Source organism: Dasypus novemcinctus, chromosome 14, assembly GCF_030445035.2.
Source record: "Dasypus novemcinctus isolate mDasNov1 chromosome 14, mDasNov1.1.hap2, whole genome shotgun sequence".
In the NCBI taxonomy this organism is placed as follows: domain Eukaryota; kingdom Metazoa; phylum Chordata; class Mammalia; order Cingulata; family Dasypodidae; genus Dasypus; species Dasypus novemcinctus.
The window spans coordinates 29451186-29470587 of NC_080686.1; the positions used below are offsets into that span (position 1 = coordinate 29451186).

Consider the following 19402-nt stretch of genomic DNA (forward strand, 5'->3'; position numbering starts at 1 on the left):
CAAATATACCCCAAATTAAAGAGAATAAAATGAAACTCCATATAGCTATCACTGAGATTCAATAGCTTATAAGATTTTGCCATACCTGCATCACCAATTTCTTTTTTTTCTTTTTTGCTGAAGTATTTTTTAACCTTTTATCTTGAAATAAATTCAAGCTTACAAGATAGTTGCAAAAACTAATACAAACCCCCATACAGAGAACTACAGCATACCCTCACCACCCCTCATACCCAGATTCACAAATTTTAACGTTTTGTCACCTTGGCTGTATCATTCTTTTTATCCATCATCTCTTTCTCATCTATTTATCTATTTTATGAATATTTGGGAGTAGGCTGCACACATCATTTTCCCTGAACACATAATAATTTCATGTACATTTTCTACAAAAAAAGTATTCACTTACATAATCACCTTAAGTACAGTTATCAAGTTCAAGAAATTAAACATAGATATAAAGCTTACATTCTTTAATCCATTTCTTAGATATCTGTATTAGTCAGCCAAAGGGGTGCTGATGCAATATACCAGAAATTGGTTGGTTTTTATAAAGGGTATTTATTTGGGGTAGGAGCTTACAGATACCAGGGCATAAAGTGTAAGTTACTTCCCTCACCAAAGTCTTTTTGGAGCAAGATGGCTGCTGACGTCTGCAAGGGTTCAGGCTTCCCGGGTTCCTACATTCCTGGGGCTTGTTTTTCTCTGGATTCAAGGTTCCTTCCTTCCTGGGGCTTAAATTTAGCATCCTAAATCTTTAACAATCATGTTTGCTTAGATACTTACTTAACTTCAGTAGCATACATAGGCTATGTTCCTATGCTCCTCCATCCCCCACCTTTATGTAGTTCCTTGTCTCAAATTACATATTTATATGTTATGGGTCCAAAACCACTGATCACTACTTTTTATGCATTTGCCTTTCAGATCCTGTAGGAATGAAAAAGTGCAGTTACATACCAAAAATGTATTAGTACAGACATTTGTTTGTACCTGTGTTGTTACCCTAACCAGAGATTTTTATTTATTTATGCAGCTTCAATCTGTTATCTATTGTCCTTTCCTTTCAAATTGTAGAACTCTCTTTAAGCATTTCCCATAGGGCTGGTCTAGTTGTGACAAACTCCTTTAGTTTACGTTTTTCTGGGACTGTCTTAATCTCTTCCTCAAATTTTTTAAAATAAATTCTGTCTTTTTTTAAAGCTTTTTTTTTCTCCTGCGCCTGCCCCACTACTTTTACTCTCTCTGTCCATTTGCTGTGTGATCTTCTGTATCTTATTTCTTTTTTTGTCTTCTCCTCATTTTTTTCTTCTCTAGGATTCATCAGGATTCAATCCTGGGGACCACTGATGTGGAGAGAGGTTCCCTGTCACCTGTGCCACCTCAGATCCTGGTTTCTGCTGCACTTCACCTTGACTTTCCCCTTTGTCTCTCTTTTGTTGTGTCTTGCTGTGTGACTCACTTGTGTGGGCACTGGTTTGCCACATGGGCACTCATGTGGACACTCGACTTACCGTGCAGGCACTTGGCTTGCCATGCAGGCACTGGCTCACTGCACAGGCATGCTTTTTCTTTTTCTTTTTTACCGGGAGGTCCCAGGGATCAAACCTGGGTCCTCCCATTTGGTAGGCAAAAGCCCTATCACTTGAGCCATATCCACTTCCCTCTTCCTCAATTTTGTAAGATGGTTTTGCCAGATATAGAATTTTTCTTGGCAGTTTTTCGCTTTCTCTTCATTTCTGGTGAGAAATCAGCATTTAATCTTATTGAGGGTCCCTTGTATGTGACATGTTGCTTTTCTCTTGCAGCTTTTAGAATTCTCTCTATCTTTGGCATTTGAAAGTTTGATTATAATATGACTCAACATATGTCTATTTGGGTTTATTCTGTTTGGAGTTCAGAGAGCATCTTGGATGTGTTACTGTCTTTTGTTAAATTTGGGAATTGTCAACCATTATTTCTTTGAATATTCTCTCTGCCCCTTTCTCTCTTTTCCTTCTGGTATCCCCACAACGCACTTATTGATACACTTGCTGGTGTCTCTTGCTGAAATACTTTAAAGCAAATCCCAGACATTCTTTTATTTCACCCCTACATATTTCAGTATCTACCTCTAAAAAATATCAACATTTTTCTTTTATAATCATAATGTAGTTACGGCCCCTTACAAGAGTGACAATAATCCCTTGATATCATTTAATATCTTATCCGTATTTAAAGGTCCTCAGTTGTCTCAAAAATGTCATTCAGGAGGTTTGTTCAAATGATCCAAAAAATGTTCACACATTATAATCAGTTCTTATGTCTATGTCTCATTTACTCTTTTAATCTAAAGTCATTATCTCCTCTTCCCTTTTTATACCACTGACTTTTTAAAGAAACTAGTTAATTTTCCTATTTTCCTGTAAAATGTCTCATAATCTGATTTTGTCTGGTGGCTTTCTTGTGCTATTTTACTTGTTTCCCTATCCCAGTATTTTTATTAAATGGAAGATGTCTCTAATGGCTTACTTAGATTCAGATTCGACTCATTTTGAAAAGAATACACCATGGTTAGTGTTATGTATCTTATACTGTACTATATCAGAGAGCTATAATATCTGTTGTCCCACTTTTAGTAATTAGCAATATAGTAATTTAGCAATTCATCAGTGGATTCAGGTGATATCAGTCTGATCTCTCCATTATGTGGTTTCCTACCAGTTTTCACCTAATGGTTTTAGCCACCTTTGATGATCTTTGCCTAGATACCATTATTTCATTAGGAGTTGCAAAATTATGATTTTCTAATTCTGGCATTCTTTCTCAACTTATTCCTTCATCGACTATTTCGTTACCCTGAAATACAATTCATACAGGGAAGGCAGGATAAATGTTTGATTCTTTCCCTTTATCAGTTCCCAATAATATTTTTTTTTTACCATCAAGAGCTCATGAGGGAAGCAGATTTGGCTCAACAGATAGAGCATCTACCTACCACATGGGAGGTCCGGGGTTCAAACCCAGGACCTCCTGACCTGTGTGGTGAGCTGGCCCACGCACAGTGCTGATGTGTGTAAGGAGTCCTTACCACTCTGGGGTGTCCCCCATGTAGGGGATCCCCATGCGCAAGGAGTGCTCCCCGTAAGGAGAGCCACCCTGCATGAAAAAAATGCAGTCTGCCCAGGAGTGGCACTGCACACATGGAGAGCTGACGCAGCAAGATGACACAACAAAAAAGAGACACAGATTCCCAGTGATGCTGACAAGAATACAAGTGGACACAAAAGAACACACAGAGAATGGACACAGAGAGCAGACAAATGGGGGGAGGGGGAGAAATAAATACAAAATAAATCTAAAAAAAAAGAGCTCATGAACTTTTATATATTGGATATGTTTCCATAAATCACCATTTTGTGTGTGTGTGTGTGTGTGTTTTGGTTTTTTTGAACCCAGGAACTTGTATATGGGAAGCAGGCCCTCAACCAATGAGCTATTTCTGCTCTCCAATGAGAGTTGGTTTTTTTATTCATTTGTTTTGTTGTGTTGTGTTTTTAGGAGGTACTAGGGATCAAACTGGGACCTCATACATGGGAAGCAGGTGCTCAACCACTTGAGCTAAATCCGCTCCCTACCATTAGTTTTTTTGTTGCTTAATTTATGCTACCCTTGGCCATTGGAAGTCCCTTCAAGTTTTCTCATCTGTCTTTTGACATAATACTATTAATTTTTATAGCTCCCTTGGTTTCTACCACAATGTCCCTGGTCTGTCTGGTTTATTATCTGCCCCAGACCTGGGATCATCCATTTCTACCTAGTTACCTGGTTTCTTTTAATGAGAAACGATATTTAGTCACAGTCTGGGCACTAGGAGTCTTCATTACTATTGAGTTGTCATTGCTTCATAATTTTTTAGTGAATATAGACAGGACATGTGTGGGTTTTTTTGTTTTTTATTTGTCCCCCCCCCCTTGCGGCTTGCTTGTTGTCTGTTCTCTGTGTCCATTCACTGTGCATTCTTCTGCTCGTCTGCTTGTCTCCCTTTGTTGCGTCATCTTGCTGCGCCAGTTCTCCATGGGCGCGGGCCATCAGCTGTCTGTGGGTGCAGGCAGCTTACCTTCACAAAGAGGCCCTGGGACACGAACCCAGGGCCTCCCATATGGTAGATGGGAGCCCAGTCGATTGAGCCATGGCTGCTTCCCAGGACATGTGTTTTTTGAGGAAAAAATGAATTCATAATTATATATGTCAAAATATAAGATTATAAGGTTTTACTTAACTTTTTCAATTTTCTACTTGAATCTCTTTTTCATTTATGCTTAAAATTTTGGTTTCTTACAAAATTAACAAATCGTTTACTTGATATACTCCTTGTTGTTAAAGTCCAACTGGTTCTGCAATTTTTACTAATACCATTTTTATTTTCTTATTAGATTAATATAGTGCTGAAATTAACACATTTACCTCCTCTGCCAAGTTATGGTCTTGATCTTTGTAAGTTTCCACTTGATTATACGTCTCAGAGATTTTATACAATGCAAGGAATTGTGATTGCAATGACAACTGTAACCAAGTATACACAAGGTGCAAGATTCCTTTGTTCTGATGAGGCATGCCCTTTTTCAGAAGGTAAATATTAAAATATAAAATCAAACATTGAGCAATGTGCTGTTTAATCCTAAATCATATTTATAATTAGTTATGAAATGTTCACAGAGTGGAAAGAATGGAATAAAGTAATTCTTCTTGCCACATATTGAAATTATCTGTGTAAGCATCCATTTCATCAGTTCCTTGGCACAGTGCCTGGCAAGAAGTAGGCATACAATAAATGCCAATTGAACTGCTCTGAACCTACATGAGAAACTGAGTTAATACACTTTGGAATAAACTATTTTAAAGAATTGAAAGTGGATGGCTAAATCTGGAGGCAAATTTGGCTTACCTCTGTTTTCTTTCAGGATTTCAGTATATAAGAGTGCATGTGCCTGGTGCTACAGAATCTGCAACAGTAAGAAATGACTTTTTGTGTAATCTGTGTGCTTCTTCACTTCAAGAAGATAGAAAATTTAGAGTGCTTGGTGGTAAAAATACATTTTACAATTTTTAAAAGTGTTGTATTTTAATGTAGAATTTAAATTGAATGTATATTTTGAAACTATTTTTTTTGCTCTTTCCCTTAAGATAAACAGATAGTTGAAGTAATTACCTCAAAGGCACTTTGTGCTTTTCAAGGATATTCTTATAGCCAGCCATTTAGGTTTCAATCTTTTACAATTTTCCTAAGAGGTAAGTTGAGTTTGAACTCAATATAAATTGTTATAAAATATGTAATTGACTTATTTATACTAATATATTATAGAATGGGACCTCTATAATCTGGTGTTTAAGAATCTTAAGAATCTTATTCTTGAGCAGTTTAAAAAAGAGTCATATTTGCTCATCTTTCATCCATGCAATCATTTATACAAGATTCACTTAAAAAGATATTAGTACCTTCTATGTCCCTAGTCCTGGAGTCGCAGTCATTTTAAATGACCTCTGCTTATTCTGTGTTTTGTAAATACTTGGATTACTGTATTACAGTATAAGTGTCACTAGGATAGAGACTTTGTTTTTTCATTTCACATCATAAAAACTCAGTATTTTTTAAGTGAATGAATGAACATTGATAGTCAGTTAAATGTTGGGAACTGCATGGGTAAGGGTCTGTATGTAGATAGGGTCTGCCGTGAAAGAAGAAATCATTATCAGTATCATTCGCTCATTTAGAAACTGAATGAAAATGAGAACTATGAAAATGAAGATGGGGCTCAGCCTCTTTTAGCTAAAATTGGAAGAATTAAATTGTTCAGAAGGAGTTATCTTGGGTGTCAACCATGTAGAGAAAAACCAGGAGTTAGGAAAGTAGATACTCAAATAAGAACTCTTTTCCCAGTGGTCTGAGAAGGCTGAGGCAGACATGTAAACACAGATGATAATTAGTAATTAGCAATTACTATGTGCCTTTATATATTTTTATATTGTTTTATGGCAATTACTATGTACTTTCACATTTATTAACTCATTTAGTCACAGCAAATATATAAAGTATGTTCTATTCTTCTCTCTAATTTTTAATAATGAAACTGAGGCAAAGAGAGATTAAATAACTAGCCCAAGGTCACACAGCTAGTAAGTGGCAGGGCCAGGACTGAAACCAGGCAACCCAGCCTCAGAGTTTGTGCTTTTAACGACATCACTCTACTATATACTATATTCAAACCAAACATTGCAATATAAAAATTTTAGTGACTATCCAACTATTATTTTAGTAGAAAACCATTTCTTCAAATAAATTCTTACTTATAACCCAAATAAATAAAAAGTAATGATTAAATAAACTAAAGCAAACCTTTTTGAGTTGACATTGGAAGAGATACCCAGACTTCCCAGCTTCACCTCAGGGCATACACACTGAACTCTAGATTCTGTGGAATAGTTGGAAAACTATTCATGTGGAGAGATGATAGTCTCTCTTTTTCTTTTCCTCTTGTAACTCACTTTAGTTGTATTTTGTTTGTTTTTGTTTCTGTTTTAATATTATTTTTACTTTCTCAGCTCTTAAGATTCTTTCCTTTCAAGTGTCCACAGGATACATCAGTATGTTCTCTTAGGAACCAAAAAGTCAAAGAGAAAGAGAGAAAGTTGGGAGAGAGAGAGAGAGAAAGAGAGAGAGAGTATGAAGAGCACTCTGATCTTCACAAATAGAAATTAATCTTTTTCATCCTTGTAACTTTGTAAACTGTTCTTTCCAAGCTTTACAACCATCCAATTTCTAAAGCTTTCAGTGTATAATTTTTACAGTAAACTTTGAACTCGTGAAAGATTTGCCCAATTCATAGGTGTGAGAGAGGTATTATACATAGTATAGTGCAGAATGACAAACTTTGGAACTAGGCAGACCTAGATATTAATTTCATTTCTGCCAGTTACTAGTTATTTAGCATTGTGCAAGTCAGTTAACCTCTTCATGCCTCAGTTCCTTCATATATATAGAGAGAAATATCTGTTATAGTTTACAGTTGGAGATAATGTGTATAAAATTACTGTGCCTGCATTGTAGACAGTGAATGGTGCCTTTTAAAATTATTTTCTTCCCAAATAAAAGGATTACTTGTAAGGTCATTTTTCTTAACATTCCTTGTTATTTAATGCAAAGACATTTCATCTTACATAGAGTGATGATTTTTTCCCTTTTGACTATTTTATAATAGAGTATCTATTTGCCATTATCACATGCTTCTTGAAGTTAATTCATCTTTGCATATAATAACAAAATTTATCAGCAATAAAATTATCTCAATTTACATTATTATTGCCACTTTATATGGATATTATAATAAAGAAAATGAATTACTTTACTACTCACTCAACTGCTGAATTGTTCCTGATTCTGGATCTTCACATCATATGATCATGTACAAGTTTCATTTAGTGAATAAGTATTTTCTCCTGTGTTTAATAATTTTAGATGAATTGGTGAATAAAATGGATATAGGAAATGAGTATAAAATTATTGGGATTCCAACCTGTGTAAAAAGTTCACAAACTACTCTCTGTATAGAGGCAAACAGCATCACTTTTTGCAGTCCAAAAGGTAAGGAAAATATTGGCATCATAAATTAACAAATATTTAAATAGATTTGGTTAGCAAATAATTATTGACTACCTTTGTGCTAGGCACTCTTCTAAGCACAAGGGATACAGCTGTGAACAGGACAGTCAAGGTTCCTGCTATCATGGAACTTAAATTCTTTGGAAGATAGTAAACTTGAAAATTAATCAATAAGACTAATCAAACCAATCAACTAAGATAATTTCGGAAAATGATAAGTGCTATGAAGGAAATAAAATAATATTATAGAACTTTGGCAGTCATCACCCTCTTCTTTGAGCTAAACCTTATTTTAATTCTTTATAATTACCAACGAGAAATATTTCAGGATATCAGGAGTTCAAAATTAGTCTAAAGATTTTTCTACACAACCCTTTACCCACTAGCTAAGGTAATATCAAAGAACACTTGGGGTCTGAGAGAGACAGTCCAATAAAATGGCATCTTTTTCCTCGTCTGATTTCTGAACCAATTCAGAAATAAAACAAAAGCGTAAGGCAGATGGAGGCCAAAATATTGCATTTATTACTGATAATTTCCTTTAACAATTTCAACATAATCAAGCATTAAATAAACAAAAATGGAGAGCAATTCGACTCACAGATGTGTAAATTTAGGAAAGGCTAGTTAAATCTTGAATAAGGTAGGATTTTTTGGAATTTATAGATAACCATCTACAGTATTAGAGGCCTAAATTGAATTTAAATGCAAGTGGATTCCAAATATTTCTGTTTACCTTGGAGAGAGAAGCTTCTTAAAAGAACAAAAACGTTGAAGAAAACATTGAGGGACAATAAACATTTTGGTGATCTTTTTCATGTGTTCTGTTGTGAAGTCTTTCATTTGGTGAAAGAACATTATATATTATACACTCTTATGCTGAATCCCAGAATTTGACAGATTTAACCACTCAGGTCTGGCAAGAGCTGGACTAAGGTAGGAAATCATTGCCCTCTGACTGCAAACCCACTATCAAGAGGAGGGAGAAAGGAGTGAGTAATCCGCATGCCATTGCTCCTTCTAAACTGACCAACGGGATACATCACTCATCCATTTCAGAAGTTAGAGAGAGTGAAGGAGTAGAGAAAATCTAGAATGCTACAGTACAGTACTTTTAAACTAGTGGTGTTTAAAATCTTTTCTATTAACAGCAGTATTCAAATATGTTCCATTCTGCTTTTTAGCCTTCGCTGAATGTGATATTATTCCAAGCATAGAAATATAGGAGCCCCATCATCCAGCTTTGTTCAGATAGGTCTTAAAAGGAGAAGAATCAGGAATTTGCCTGTCACCCACAACCATCTGTGTGTACACGTTGGGTGGTCATCCTGTGATTGAAATGATATCCCTGAGTGACTGCCAATCATAATATCTTTATAAGAGTATGAATGTAGCACCATTAAAGTACTATAATTTGATAGTATTTTTAGATAAATGGAATAGAGTACCTGTAGTATTATTTTGTTATTGTTTAAAACCCTTTCTAATATGTGTTAATATTTACTTTCAGTTCCTTCAGGAATTAGTGACAACTTCAGGTGTCTCCTCTCCTTGACTTCTAGCTCTTGCTGGAAGTTTACAGCAATACTTGCCAACATCTTTGCATCACACATTGTTCCTCCAGGGACTTACAATTTGCTCAAGCTCTGTTTATTGATGAGTCTAGTACAGACGAATGACCATAAAAAGGAACTGGAAGGTTGCCTAGATATTTTAATTATAACATGTGATACTCTACTTGTAGACAGGTAAAATGATGTGAATTTCAAAAACTATATATTAGCCACAATATTTGTATAAATCCTTTCCATGAGCATTATTACAAGATGAATATTCAGGATTTATCTTCACAGTATAAATATTTAAATTGCTTTTTATCAGTGAAGTTCAAAACTTTCAAAATATAATTGAGACATGAAATATTTGCTTTCAAAAAATTTTTTTAAAGGTTTTTTTAAAAAATTTATTTCTCCCCACCCCCTTGTTGTTTGCACTTGCTATGTGTGTTCATCTTCCTTGTTTCTTTAGGAGGCACCAGGAACCATACCCAGGACCTCCGATGTAGGAGGGAGGCACCTAATCTCTTGAGCTACCCCCATTTCCTGCTTTATTGTGTCTCTCATTATGTTTTTCTTCTTGTGTCTCTTGTTGCATCAGCTTACTGTGCCTGCCCATCGCGTCAGCTTGCTGTAGTGCTTGTCTTCTTCAGGGGGCACCAGGAACCTCCACCCCCTACTTTGTTGTGTCTCTCATTATTGTTTTCTTCTTGTGTCTCTTGTTGCATCAGCTTGCTGCACTTGCCCATAGTGCTAGCTTGTGGTCCTCTTTAGGAGGCACCAGGAACCAAACCAGGGACCTCCCATATGATAGGCAGGGGCTCAATTGCTTGAGCCACATCTACTTCCTTGCTTTCAAAATTTTAAGAATCTGACTCCTCAATAGTCAACCAATTTCCCTACTAAGACATTTAAAAATAAATGCTCTTGTACTTTGTTTCCATTTTAAAATAATCTCTCCTTTAAGAGCCAACAAGCTATTTCTTATTCTTCTTCAAGATTCCATTCAAACATTGATTCATCTGCACCCAAATAAGCCTCTGTCAAAAGTGCCAGTACTACAGTTGAAGTTTTACTAAAACTAAATTGCCACTGGCAACATAAATATTATGCTGTTACAGACTGCACCACTTTATTCTTCCACTACTGGAGCATGACAGTATTTGTTTCCTCACAGTCTCATCAACACTGGGTATTATCAAACTTTTTGGTTTTGCCATCTGATGAATAGAAATTGCTCAACATACTGTTTTTGAGGTTCAACCAGTTGTGTTTTTCAGTAAACCATTGTTTGTTTTTTAATTGCTGTAGTATTCCATCATGAGAATATACCACAATTTGTTTATTCATTTTCCTAGAAAATCCATAGATATTTGGATTTTCCATGTTTTGACTATTATAAATAAAGGTGCTGTAAATATTCTTGTACAAGTCTTTTTGTGGACATGGTTTCATTACCTTGAATAAACATTAGGAACGAAATTGTTGAATGATAAGGTAACTATATATTTAACTTCGTAAGAAACTGATAGTCTTCCAAATTGGTTGTACCATTTTACATTCTCATTAACAAGGTTTAGAGTTCCTGTTTGTACCATCTTTGCTGTCTTTTTCATTTTAGCATTTCAAGTGGGTATGAAATTGTATCTCATTATGGTCCTAATTTGCATTTCCCTGATTACTACTGATTTGAGTAGAAAAAGTAGAAAGCACTTTTTCTTGTGCTTATTAGCCACTCCTGTACCTTCCTTTATGAAGTGTCTATTCAAGTTCATTGCTTACAATCACTTTGGGTTGTTCTGGATACTTGTCCTTTGTTACATATATGCATTGTGAATATTTTCTCTCAGTCTGTAGCTTGTTTTTTATATTCTTAAAGGTGTTTCTGGTGATGCCAAATTAATTAATTATTATTATTTATTTGCCTTTATGTTCAGTGTTTTCTGGGTTCCATTGAAGAAATCTCTGCCTACCACAAGGTCACAAACATATTCTTCTATGTTTTCTTCAAAAAATTATAGTTTTAGCTTTTATGTTAAAAGTTAAATGTCTGTTAAGCCATCCAAGTTAATTTTTGTATGTGGTATGAGTCAGGAGTCAAGGCTCATTTTTTTTCCCTATACATTCATCCAATTTTCCCAAACCATTTATTAAAAAGACTTTCTTTCCCCATTGAATTGCTTTAGTATTATCGTTGAAAACCAATTTAACTATGTATGTATATGTCTATTTTTACCTGTTTTCTGTAACTTTTATCATCTATCTGTCTATACTTATGCCAATACTACATAGTCTTGATTGTGTAGCTCTGTTTAGTCTTTTTTTTAAAATTTCTCTCCCCTTCCCCACCCCTCCACCCCCAGTTGTCTGCTCTCTGTGCCCATTTGCTCTGTGTTTCTCATTGTCTGCTTGCATTGTCAGGCAGCACCCAGAGTCTGTGTCTCTTTTTGTTGTGACATCTTGCTGCATCAGCTCTCTGTGTGTGCGGGGCCATTTCTGGGCAGGCTGCACTTTTTTCGCACTGGGCAGCTCTCCTTATGGGGTGCACTCCTAGAGGGTGGGGCTCCTCTATGCAGGGAACACCCCTGCGTGGCAGGGTACTCCTTGCGCGCATCAGCACTGCGCATGGGCGAGTTCACCACACAGGTCAGGAGGCCCTGGGTTTGAACCCTGGACCTCCATGTGGTAGGTGGACCCTCTATCTGTTGAGCCAAATCTAAACAAATTCCCTCTGTTTAGTCTTGAAATCAGGTGGTGCAACTTTATTCTTCATTTTCAAGTACTTATTTTATTTTTTTAGTTTTACAATTTTTGATCCTTTTCATTTCCTTATAGAGTTTAGAATCAAAAGATTAATTCCATCCCTCTCCCCCCCACCAAAAACAAAGCCTTTAAGGGTTTGGATTGGGACCACATTTAATTTATAGATCAATTTGGGAGAGAATTTACATCTTAATACCGAGTCTTTCAATTCATAACTATGGTATATCTTTCCATTTATTTAGGTCTTCTGTCATTTTTTTCAGTAGTATTTTGTAAAGGTTTGCACATATTTTGTTAAATTGATTCCTAAGTATTTAATATTTGAATCTATTAGAGATGGTGTTTTATTAATTTCGTTTTTCAGCTGCTTGTTGTGACTACATAAAAATACAATTGATTTTTGTATTTTGGCTTTGTGTTTTCTGAACTTGCATCAGTAATTTTAAAAATTCCTCAGATGACTCCAATGTGTAGCAAAGTTTGAGAGCCATTGTTCTATATCACTAGATTCTCAGTCCTGATTGCATGTTAGAATCACCTGGGAGAATTTTTAAAAATATATTTATAACTGTGTACTATCCCCAGAGATTCTAATATAAGTGGTCTGGGATTGGACTTGGCATTGCGGTTTTTAAAACATTTCCCAGGTGATTTTAATGTGGACTAGAATTGAGAACCATTACTCCATAGTATTGTAAAAGTTATCTTTCTAAATCTCACTTTACCGTTTTATGTATCTTCAAAGTAAAGTCCAAATTCTTTGGCATACTAGAAATATTTTATAGCATCTACCTATCCACACTTAAAGGATACTGCTTCATGCTCTGGAATGTATAACTATGTCTCCTCATTATAGCTGACTGAACAAAACAGCTATGGTTTCTGTGGCAAGAATTTTAAAGCTAAGCTAAGCCAATCATATTTCTTTCTCAGAATTTCAATTTAAGAAATGAGAAACAGAAAAGGATTTATCAAGAGTTACCGGAAAAAAAAAAAAGTTAAACCTTTATACATAGGCATCAGGGATAACTATAATATATAATAACTCTTACATTATATAACTATATTATATAATGTCATTAATATTATATAATATTATATAGTAAATCTATAAATTAGGGATCATTTGCAAGCCTAAATGCAAAAATTCTGAATAGGCAAAAGAAAATAATCCATAAAAAGAGGAAGGCCCAGCTCAAATGTCATCACTCTGTAGCTGACACCCTTACAGAAAAGAAATAATATCCCTTATGGAGGTTCTCAAGGCATTATTTCAATACTTATCATATTGTGTTTTAGTTTTGTGTTTTGTCTCTTTTTCTTGACTGTAAGCTTTTCAAGTTAAGGACAAAGTCTACATATGTTTTTATCCATAGTGCCTAGCTGACATATTACAGGTGCTCAATAAACATTGAATCAAATTAAATTGAATTATGTAGCTGTTAACACATTATGATCTCTGAAAATCAAATATTAAAACAATAATAATTTTTTTCCCCTAGGCTTTTGAATTTTAGTATAAACCTTGTACCTCGTGGTGTACGTCATCCAGCTTCTACTGAAATTTTTCCTACTTTGTCCAAGAATAAGTGTGGAACTGGGGCCGTTAACGTTCAAGCTGGCAGTGCTTTGCTAGCTAAAGGTGGTATCTGCTTTATAGGAGACTTGTCTTCACACAAAAAAGATAAACTTGAACAGCTTCAAGCAGGTAAACAATCTCTTCTTTTTTAAAATTAGTTATCCCCTTTTTAACCTAGTGTCATCATTGTCAAGAAGTTACTTAACAGTAAAATACTATTATACATAATATAGGAATTGAGAAACTATTAAATCATCTTTCTCATTTCAGTTTTATGAATAAAAGCAGAGGAATTTAATGTACAAATGCACTGTTTTAAACCTTTGCTCTCAGGTGGCCTACAACATGAATTAATATTGGGACAGATTTATAACTAACAAGGAATGGACGGACAGATATAACCCAGGCAAAGAGCAATTAGGGCCTTGCATTCTTGGCATATCCAACAAGAGTATGTAAAGGTGCTCAGGGCACATGCCATATTGCCTTTCCCAAAAAAGAGAGTGCAGACTAGACCTATTCTTATATAATCCAAACTGATTTTTTTTTACCACAGTGCCAAAGGAAGTCAATGGGGAAAGGAAGTGTTTTCAATAAGTGGTTTTGGGAAAATAGGTTAGAAACCTGGGGAAAATGAATACCATTGCATACTTCACAACCATATACAATAATTAATTTGAGATGGACCATAAAACAAGATGTAAAAACTAAAACTGTAAATCTGCTAGAAGAATATCATGACTTTATGGTAGTCAAAGGTTTCTTGGACAGGACCTGGAAAGCACTAAATATAAAATGAAAGAATTTCTAATTGGATTTCATCAAAACTAAAAAGTTATGCTCATCAAAACAGACCATTAATTATGAATGAACTTAACATGACCCAATTGTTCTACCTGAAAGTGGTTAAAAATCAGAAACATTATGCTATGTATACATTACCACAGAAAAATTTGTTTTCAAGAGGCACCACTAAAAAAGTGAGTAGGCAAACAGATTAAAAAAAAATTGCAGTACATCTGACAAAGGATATATATATCTAGAACATAGAAAATTGTTTCTCTAAGTCAGTAATTTTCAAAAATCAGCAAAAAGGGGAAGCGGGAAGCGCACTTGGCCCAGTGGTTAGGGCGTCCGTCTACCACATGGGAGGTCAGTGGTTCAAACCCCGGGCCTCCTTGACCCATGTGGAGCTGGCCCATGCACAGTGCTGTTGTGTGCAAGGAGTGCTGTGCCACGCAGGGGTGTCCCTGCATAGGGGAGCCCCAAGGGCAAGGAATGTGCCCCGTAAGGAGAGCTGCCCACCATGAAAGAAAGTTCAGCCTGCCCAAGAATGACGCTGCACAAACGGAGAGCTGACACAACAAGATGACACAACAAAAAGAAACACAGATTCCCATGCCGCTGACAACAACAGAAGTGGACAAAGAAAAACACGCAGCAAAGAGACACAAAGAACAGACAACAGAGGTGGTGGTGGGGGAGCGGGGCGGTGAGAAATTTTTAAAAAATCAACAAAAGGCTTGAACAGTCATTACACAAAGATATACAAAATGATCAATGAGGACATGAAAAAGTGCTCAACACCAGTATTCATCAGGGAAATGAAAATTAAGACCATGAGAAACCAATACATCCTAGCAGGGTCAGCTTCATGGGTGGGACAATTGCAGTGGCACAGAGCCCCCACTCTCAGAAGAGCCTGACACTTGGTTACAAATCTGCTGTCACCATCTGGAATTTTTTAATATTATTTTCTTTGAATTTATGTTTTGTAATTGAGTCCAATGAGACAATGGAGCTTGAGTATGCCTTGCTGCCCATTTCATAAAGCATTTATGATCACTATATGTCTTCCTTAACATGTTTAATTTGTACTCAATTTGAGTCTGGCTGAACTCCCATGCATTGTGAGTCCACCAAAATTCAGCACTCTTGTTCTACACGAACGAATCTTCAACCGAATAAGAGGGGAGCTAGTACCTCCAAGAGGCCATGCTTTCCCTTTGAATAAGACTTGCCTCCAATGCAGAAAGAAGGTAATAGCATACTAAGAAATGTGAATGACCAAGAAACCCTATCATATTCTTTTTTAATCTATTACTTCCCTGTATCTGCCAGTCACTTACACTGAAAATGATAATAAAAAAGGACAGGGACAGATAGGGCAACCCATAGTTCTTTTTCCTTTTAGTCATTACTTATCACTTAAGCCTAAGGTTGAGAGTGTTGGTGGAATCTGTGAATATCAAGAGGAAAAGGAGAACCTGGCTTCAATCCTTGGGGCCTCCTGGTGAAAAAGAAGAAGAGAAAGCATGCCCTCACGCCAAGCCAGTACCCGCATGAGTGCCTGCGTGGTGAGCCAGTACCCGTACAAGTGAGTCACGCAGCAAGATGATGACACATCAAAAGAGAGACGGGAAGTGGTTGTGGCTCAACTGATAGAGCATCTGCCTACCATGTGGAGGGACCAGAGTTCAATACCCAGGGCCTCCTGACCCGTGTGGTAACCTGGCCCACGTGCAGTGCTGCTGAGCACAAGGAGTGCCGTGCCACGCAGGGGTGTCCCCCGCATAGGGGTGCCCCACGTGCAAGGAGGGCACCCCGCAAGGAGAGCCACCTTGCGTGAAAAAAGCACAGTCCACCCAGGAAAGGTGCCACACACACAGAGAGCTGACACAGCAAGATGACGCAACAAAAAAAGTGACACAGTTTCCCAGTGCCGCATGACAAGAATGCAAGTGGACACAGGAGAATACACAGCAAATGGTCACAGCAAATGGGGGGAGGGGGGAAGAGAAGGGGAGAGAAATAAAGAAAATAAATCTTTAAAAAAAAAAAGAGACAAGGCGAGAGTCAAGGTGAAGCACAGCAGGAAGCAGGAACTGAGGTGGTGCAATTGACAGGGAACCTCTCTCCACTTCAGATGTCTCCAGGATCAAATCCCGGTGAATCCTAGAGGAGAGAAAATGAGAAGACAACATAGACAGCAAAAACAGCAGGGCAGGAGGAGGAAATAAATAAATATATATATATGTTTAAAAAAAGAAGAAAAGGAAAGTTTTGTGCAGCATTTTCACTGTTCTGGTAAGAGCAAAATATATATGACTGAGCTACAAAATACAGGTGATTTTGCATTTGATTTAAATGTTCATATATCTGCATTTAAAATATAAAGCATTACACAATATAAAAATATCTGGTAAAATTCATGCTAATATTTTCAATTTTCTATTTTTATTTAGAAAAAAATTTTTAAGCTTTTTATTGTAGTAATGTGTACAGCTCAAAATTTCCCATTTTAACCACTTTCTAGTATTCAATTCAGTAATACTGATTATACTCAAAACATTATGCTATCACCAACATTCATTATCTCAACTTTTTCATCACCTCAAACAGAAACTCTGTACCTATTACATTTTATAAATAAAACATATTTAAAGGAAAAGCTTTCTATATTAATATAACTTTAAGAGCAGTTTTTTCCCCCTGCTTTTTGAATAAGCCTGGATTTTCATTTTGCCTGGTGTCCCACAAATTATGTGGCTGGCCCTGCATACTAAAATGGCAAAAAATTTTTAAATAAATTGACAACAACAAATGTGAAGCAACTAGAATTCTCATATATTGCTGGTGAGATTATAAAATTGTACAGCCATTTTGCAAATTACTCTGGCAGTTTCTATCGAGTTAAATATACTCAAGGGAAATATAAACATACATAAAAGACTGTTATTATAAAGGGATAAGAGACTTAATTTGAGAATTATCAGGGAGTTAGGAGCCTGGGAATAGGATTAAATCCATGGAGTGCATGGATATAAGGGGCGAAGGAAACAGAAAGGAGGACAGGATTTCCCCACATATTTTGTGTGGGTTTTAAGTGGATGGATGGTGAAGCCATCACATGTGAATAATGAACACAGAGCCATTTGAGCAGGAAAATGATGGATTTGGTTTTGAACATGTTGAATTTGAAGTATATTTTCTCCCAAATATTATAGTTCATATTTTCTCTCAGTTTTTTTCCTTTCTCACTTCTACCTGGCTCTCCCTCTTTCTGTCATTTTTTTCCTCGTTAAAAAACATTACTGACTGTTAGTCTTCTTTGTACACCTGCACATTTGACCAAGAACCCAGACCTCAGCCTATGCATCCAGATGCCCAAGCAAAATTCAGGATACATGTTTTGGACTGCTGATTCTTATCATGCCGTCGGACCCATAAATATTTTTTAAAATTTGTTTTTCCTTGTTCTTTTTTGGCAGGTGTCCTAGTTTAGCTAAATCTTATAAAACAATCAAATTAATTTGTGTCTTCCCTATCCAAAATTTAGACAATAAAATTCTATATATAATAATGTTTGTTGTTAAGTCATTGATATGTAGACCAAAATGAACTTAAATAACAAATGGGTAATGTCTTCTGACCTAGTTCTAGAGAGCAGAAACATTACAGTATACATCCCAGGAAAGAAGTTTGGAGATGATATTGATCAACAAATGACTTTTCCAGTTCAGTGCAGTTTTTGGTCATTTGTTGATATGGATTCATCTTCAAGGAGAAATGCACAGAAAATCAGCACTCTAATTGGTCAGATGGTAAGATGTATGTTTATTTTGTTGTTGTATATTGTCTAGGGAATTCAGTTACATACTTTAATATGCCGTCTTAATATTTTTGTTATTAACCTATTTCCATACTTTATCAGGTGCTACAACTAAATAATGAGGCAGTTGTTGACAATTTGTCAGGTTTTTTAAGTCATGCAAGTCAGGTGTCTGCTCACTAGAAATTACTATTGAATAGGTAGTTGGGGAGCCTTTAATGAACGTTTAAGAAAATACTTAATCATGATCTTTTAAAAAAATTGATCACCACAAGTTGTTAAGCTATTTAGAAATTGTTTATATATTTATAATTAATTATTTCCAAATTGTTTATGAAAATGCCAGAGTTTAATGCTAGCTTTTTACCTTTTGTGTTGATATAGGATTGCAGTTTGACTCCAGTTAATCTGGTGGAGGCATTTGGATTATTGATTAACTGCAATGAATCATCTCCTTGCAACCCATTCCTTCCTACTGTGCAACATACTTTAAAGAAAGCCCTTGATCCTGAAGGGCTGCATTATGTAGCTTCTAAACAGTTTACAACTGAAGATTTTGAAAAGGTAATTTAGCAAGAATACTTGTGCTAATCTTTCTCAGTTTAAAACTAGATATATAGAACTACTTTTGAGCACTCAGTTTTCTTTAGGATTATTTTCTTCCAACTTGATTCTAGCTTTAATCATTTAAAGGGCCTTGAATAAAAATTATTGATTAAAATTAAATAAACAACTATGTAAGGAAATGAATATTAAAATGTTGAGTTTATTCTTTGTACCACTGTCCAAATAATCATAACTTAAATAACGTCAGCAAAAAGAAAACCTGAATAGATTATTTTTATAGAAAGTTATTTACATTTTATAGACTAATCAAAGGCATTTCCTTTATATGAATGCCTTCAGAGTTCTGACTTTAGGGAATATCTAGCATGACTTACTAACCCATTTTAATGTACTGATTAAAAAAGCATGTGTGGCATGTTCAGAAAACCTGAGAGTATATTATGTAAATTTAGTAATGATTCTCAGACCTATTACAAGTGCTCAAGTATTTACAATGGAAACTTTTAATATTGACTATTCAGAAATTTGTCCACAGTAGACTTAAAGTATCTGTGTAGACTAGAGGGTACAGAAGGCAAAGGATATTGGGAAGTGGGAGTCAAGGGTCATGAAAAATGTTCACAACTTCCTTCTTTGTAAGCATATTACATGGGTGAAAGGATGAAAAGTGGGGTAGACAAAAAATG

At 35.7% G+C, this 19402-nt stretch overlaps 1 protein-coding gene across 2 annotated transcripts in view; it reads left to right on the forward strand.

The window, feature by feature from the left end:
* MCMDC2 (minichromosome maintenance domain containing 2) overlaps positions 1-19402 on the forward strand; it is a 71589-nt gene that overhangs the window by 28991 nt on the left and 23196 nt on the right. For both annotated transcript variants that reach the window (XM_071207836.1, XM_058275605.2), the window contains exons 6-13: positions 4416-4611; positions 4944-5066; positions 5167-5271; positions 7496-7621; positions 9150-9387; positions 13461-13666; positions 17975-18141; positions 18534-18713. In XM_071207836.1, coding sequence (XP_071063937.1) covers positions 4416-4611; positions 4944-5066; positions 5167-5271; positions 7496-7621; positions 9150-9387; positions 13461-13666; positions 17975-18141; positions 18534-18713 — 1341 coding nt within the window. The remainder of the gene's footprint in view (positions 1-4415; positions 4612-4943; positions 5067-5166; positions 5272-7495; positions 7622-9149; positions 9388-13460; positions 13667-17974; positions 18142-18533; positions 18714-19402) is intronic.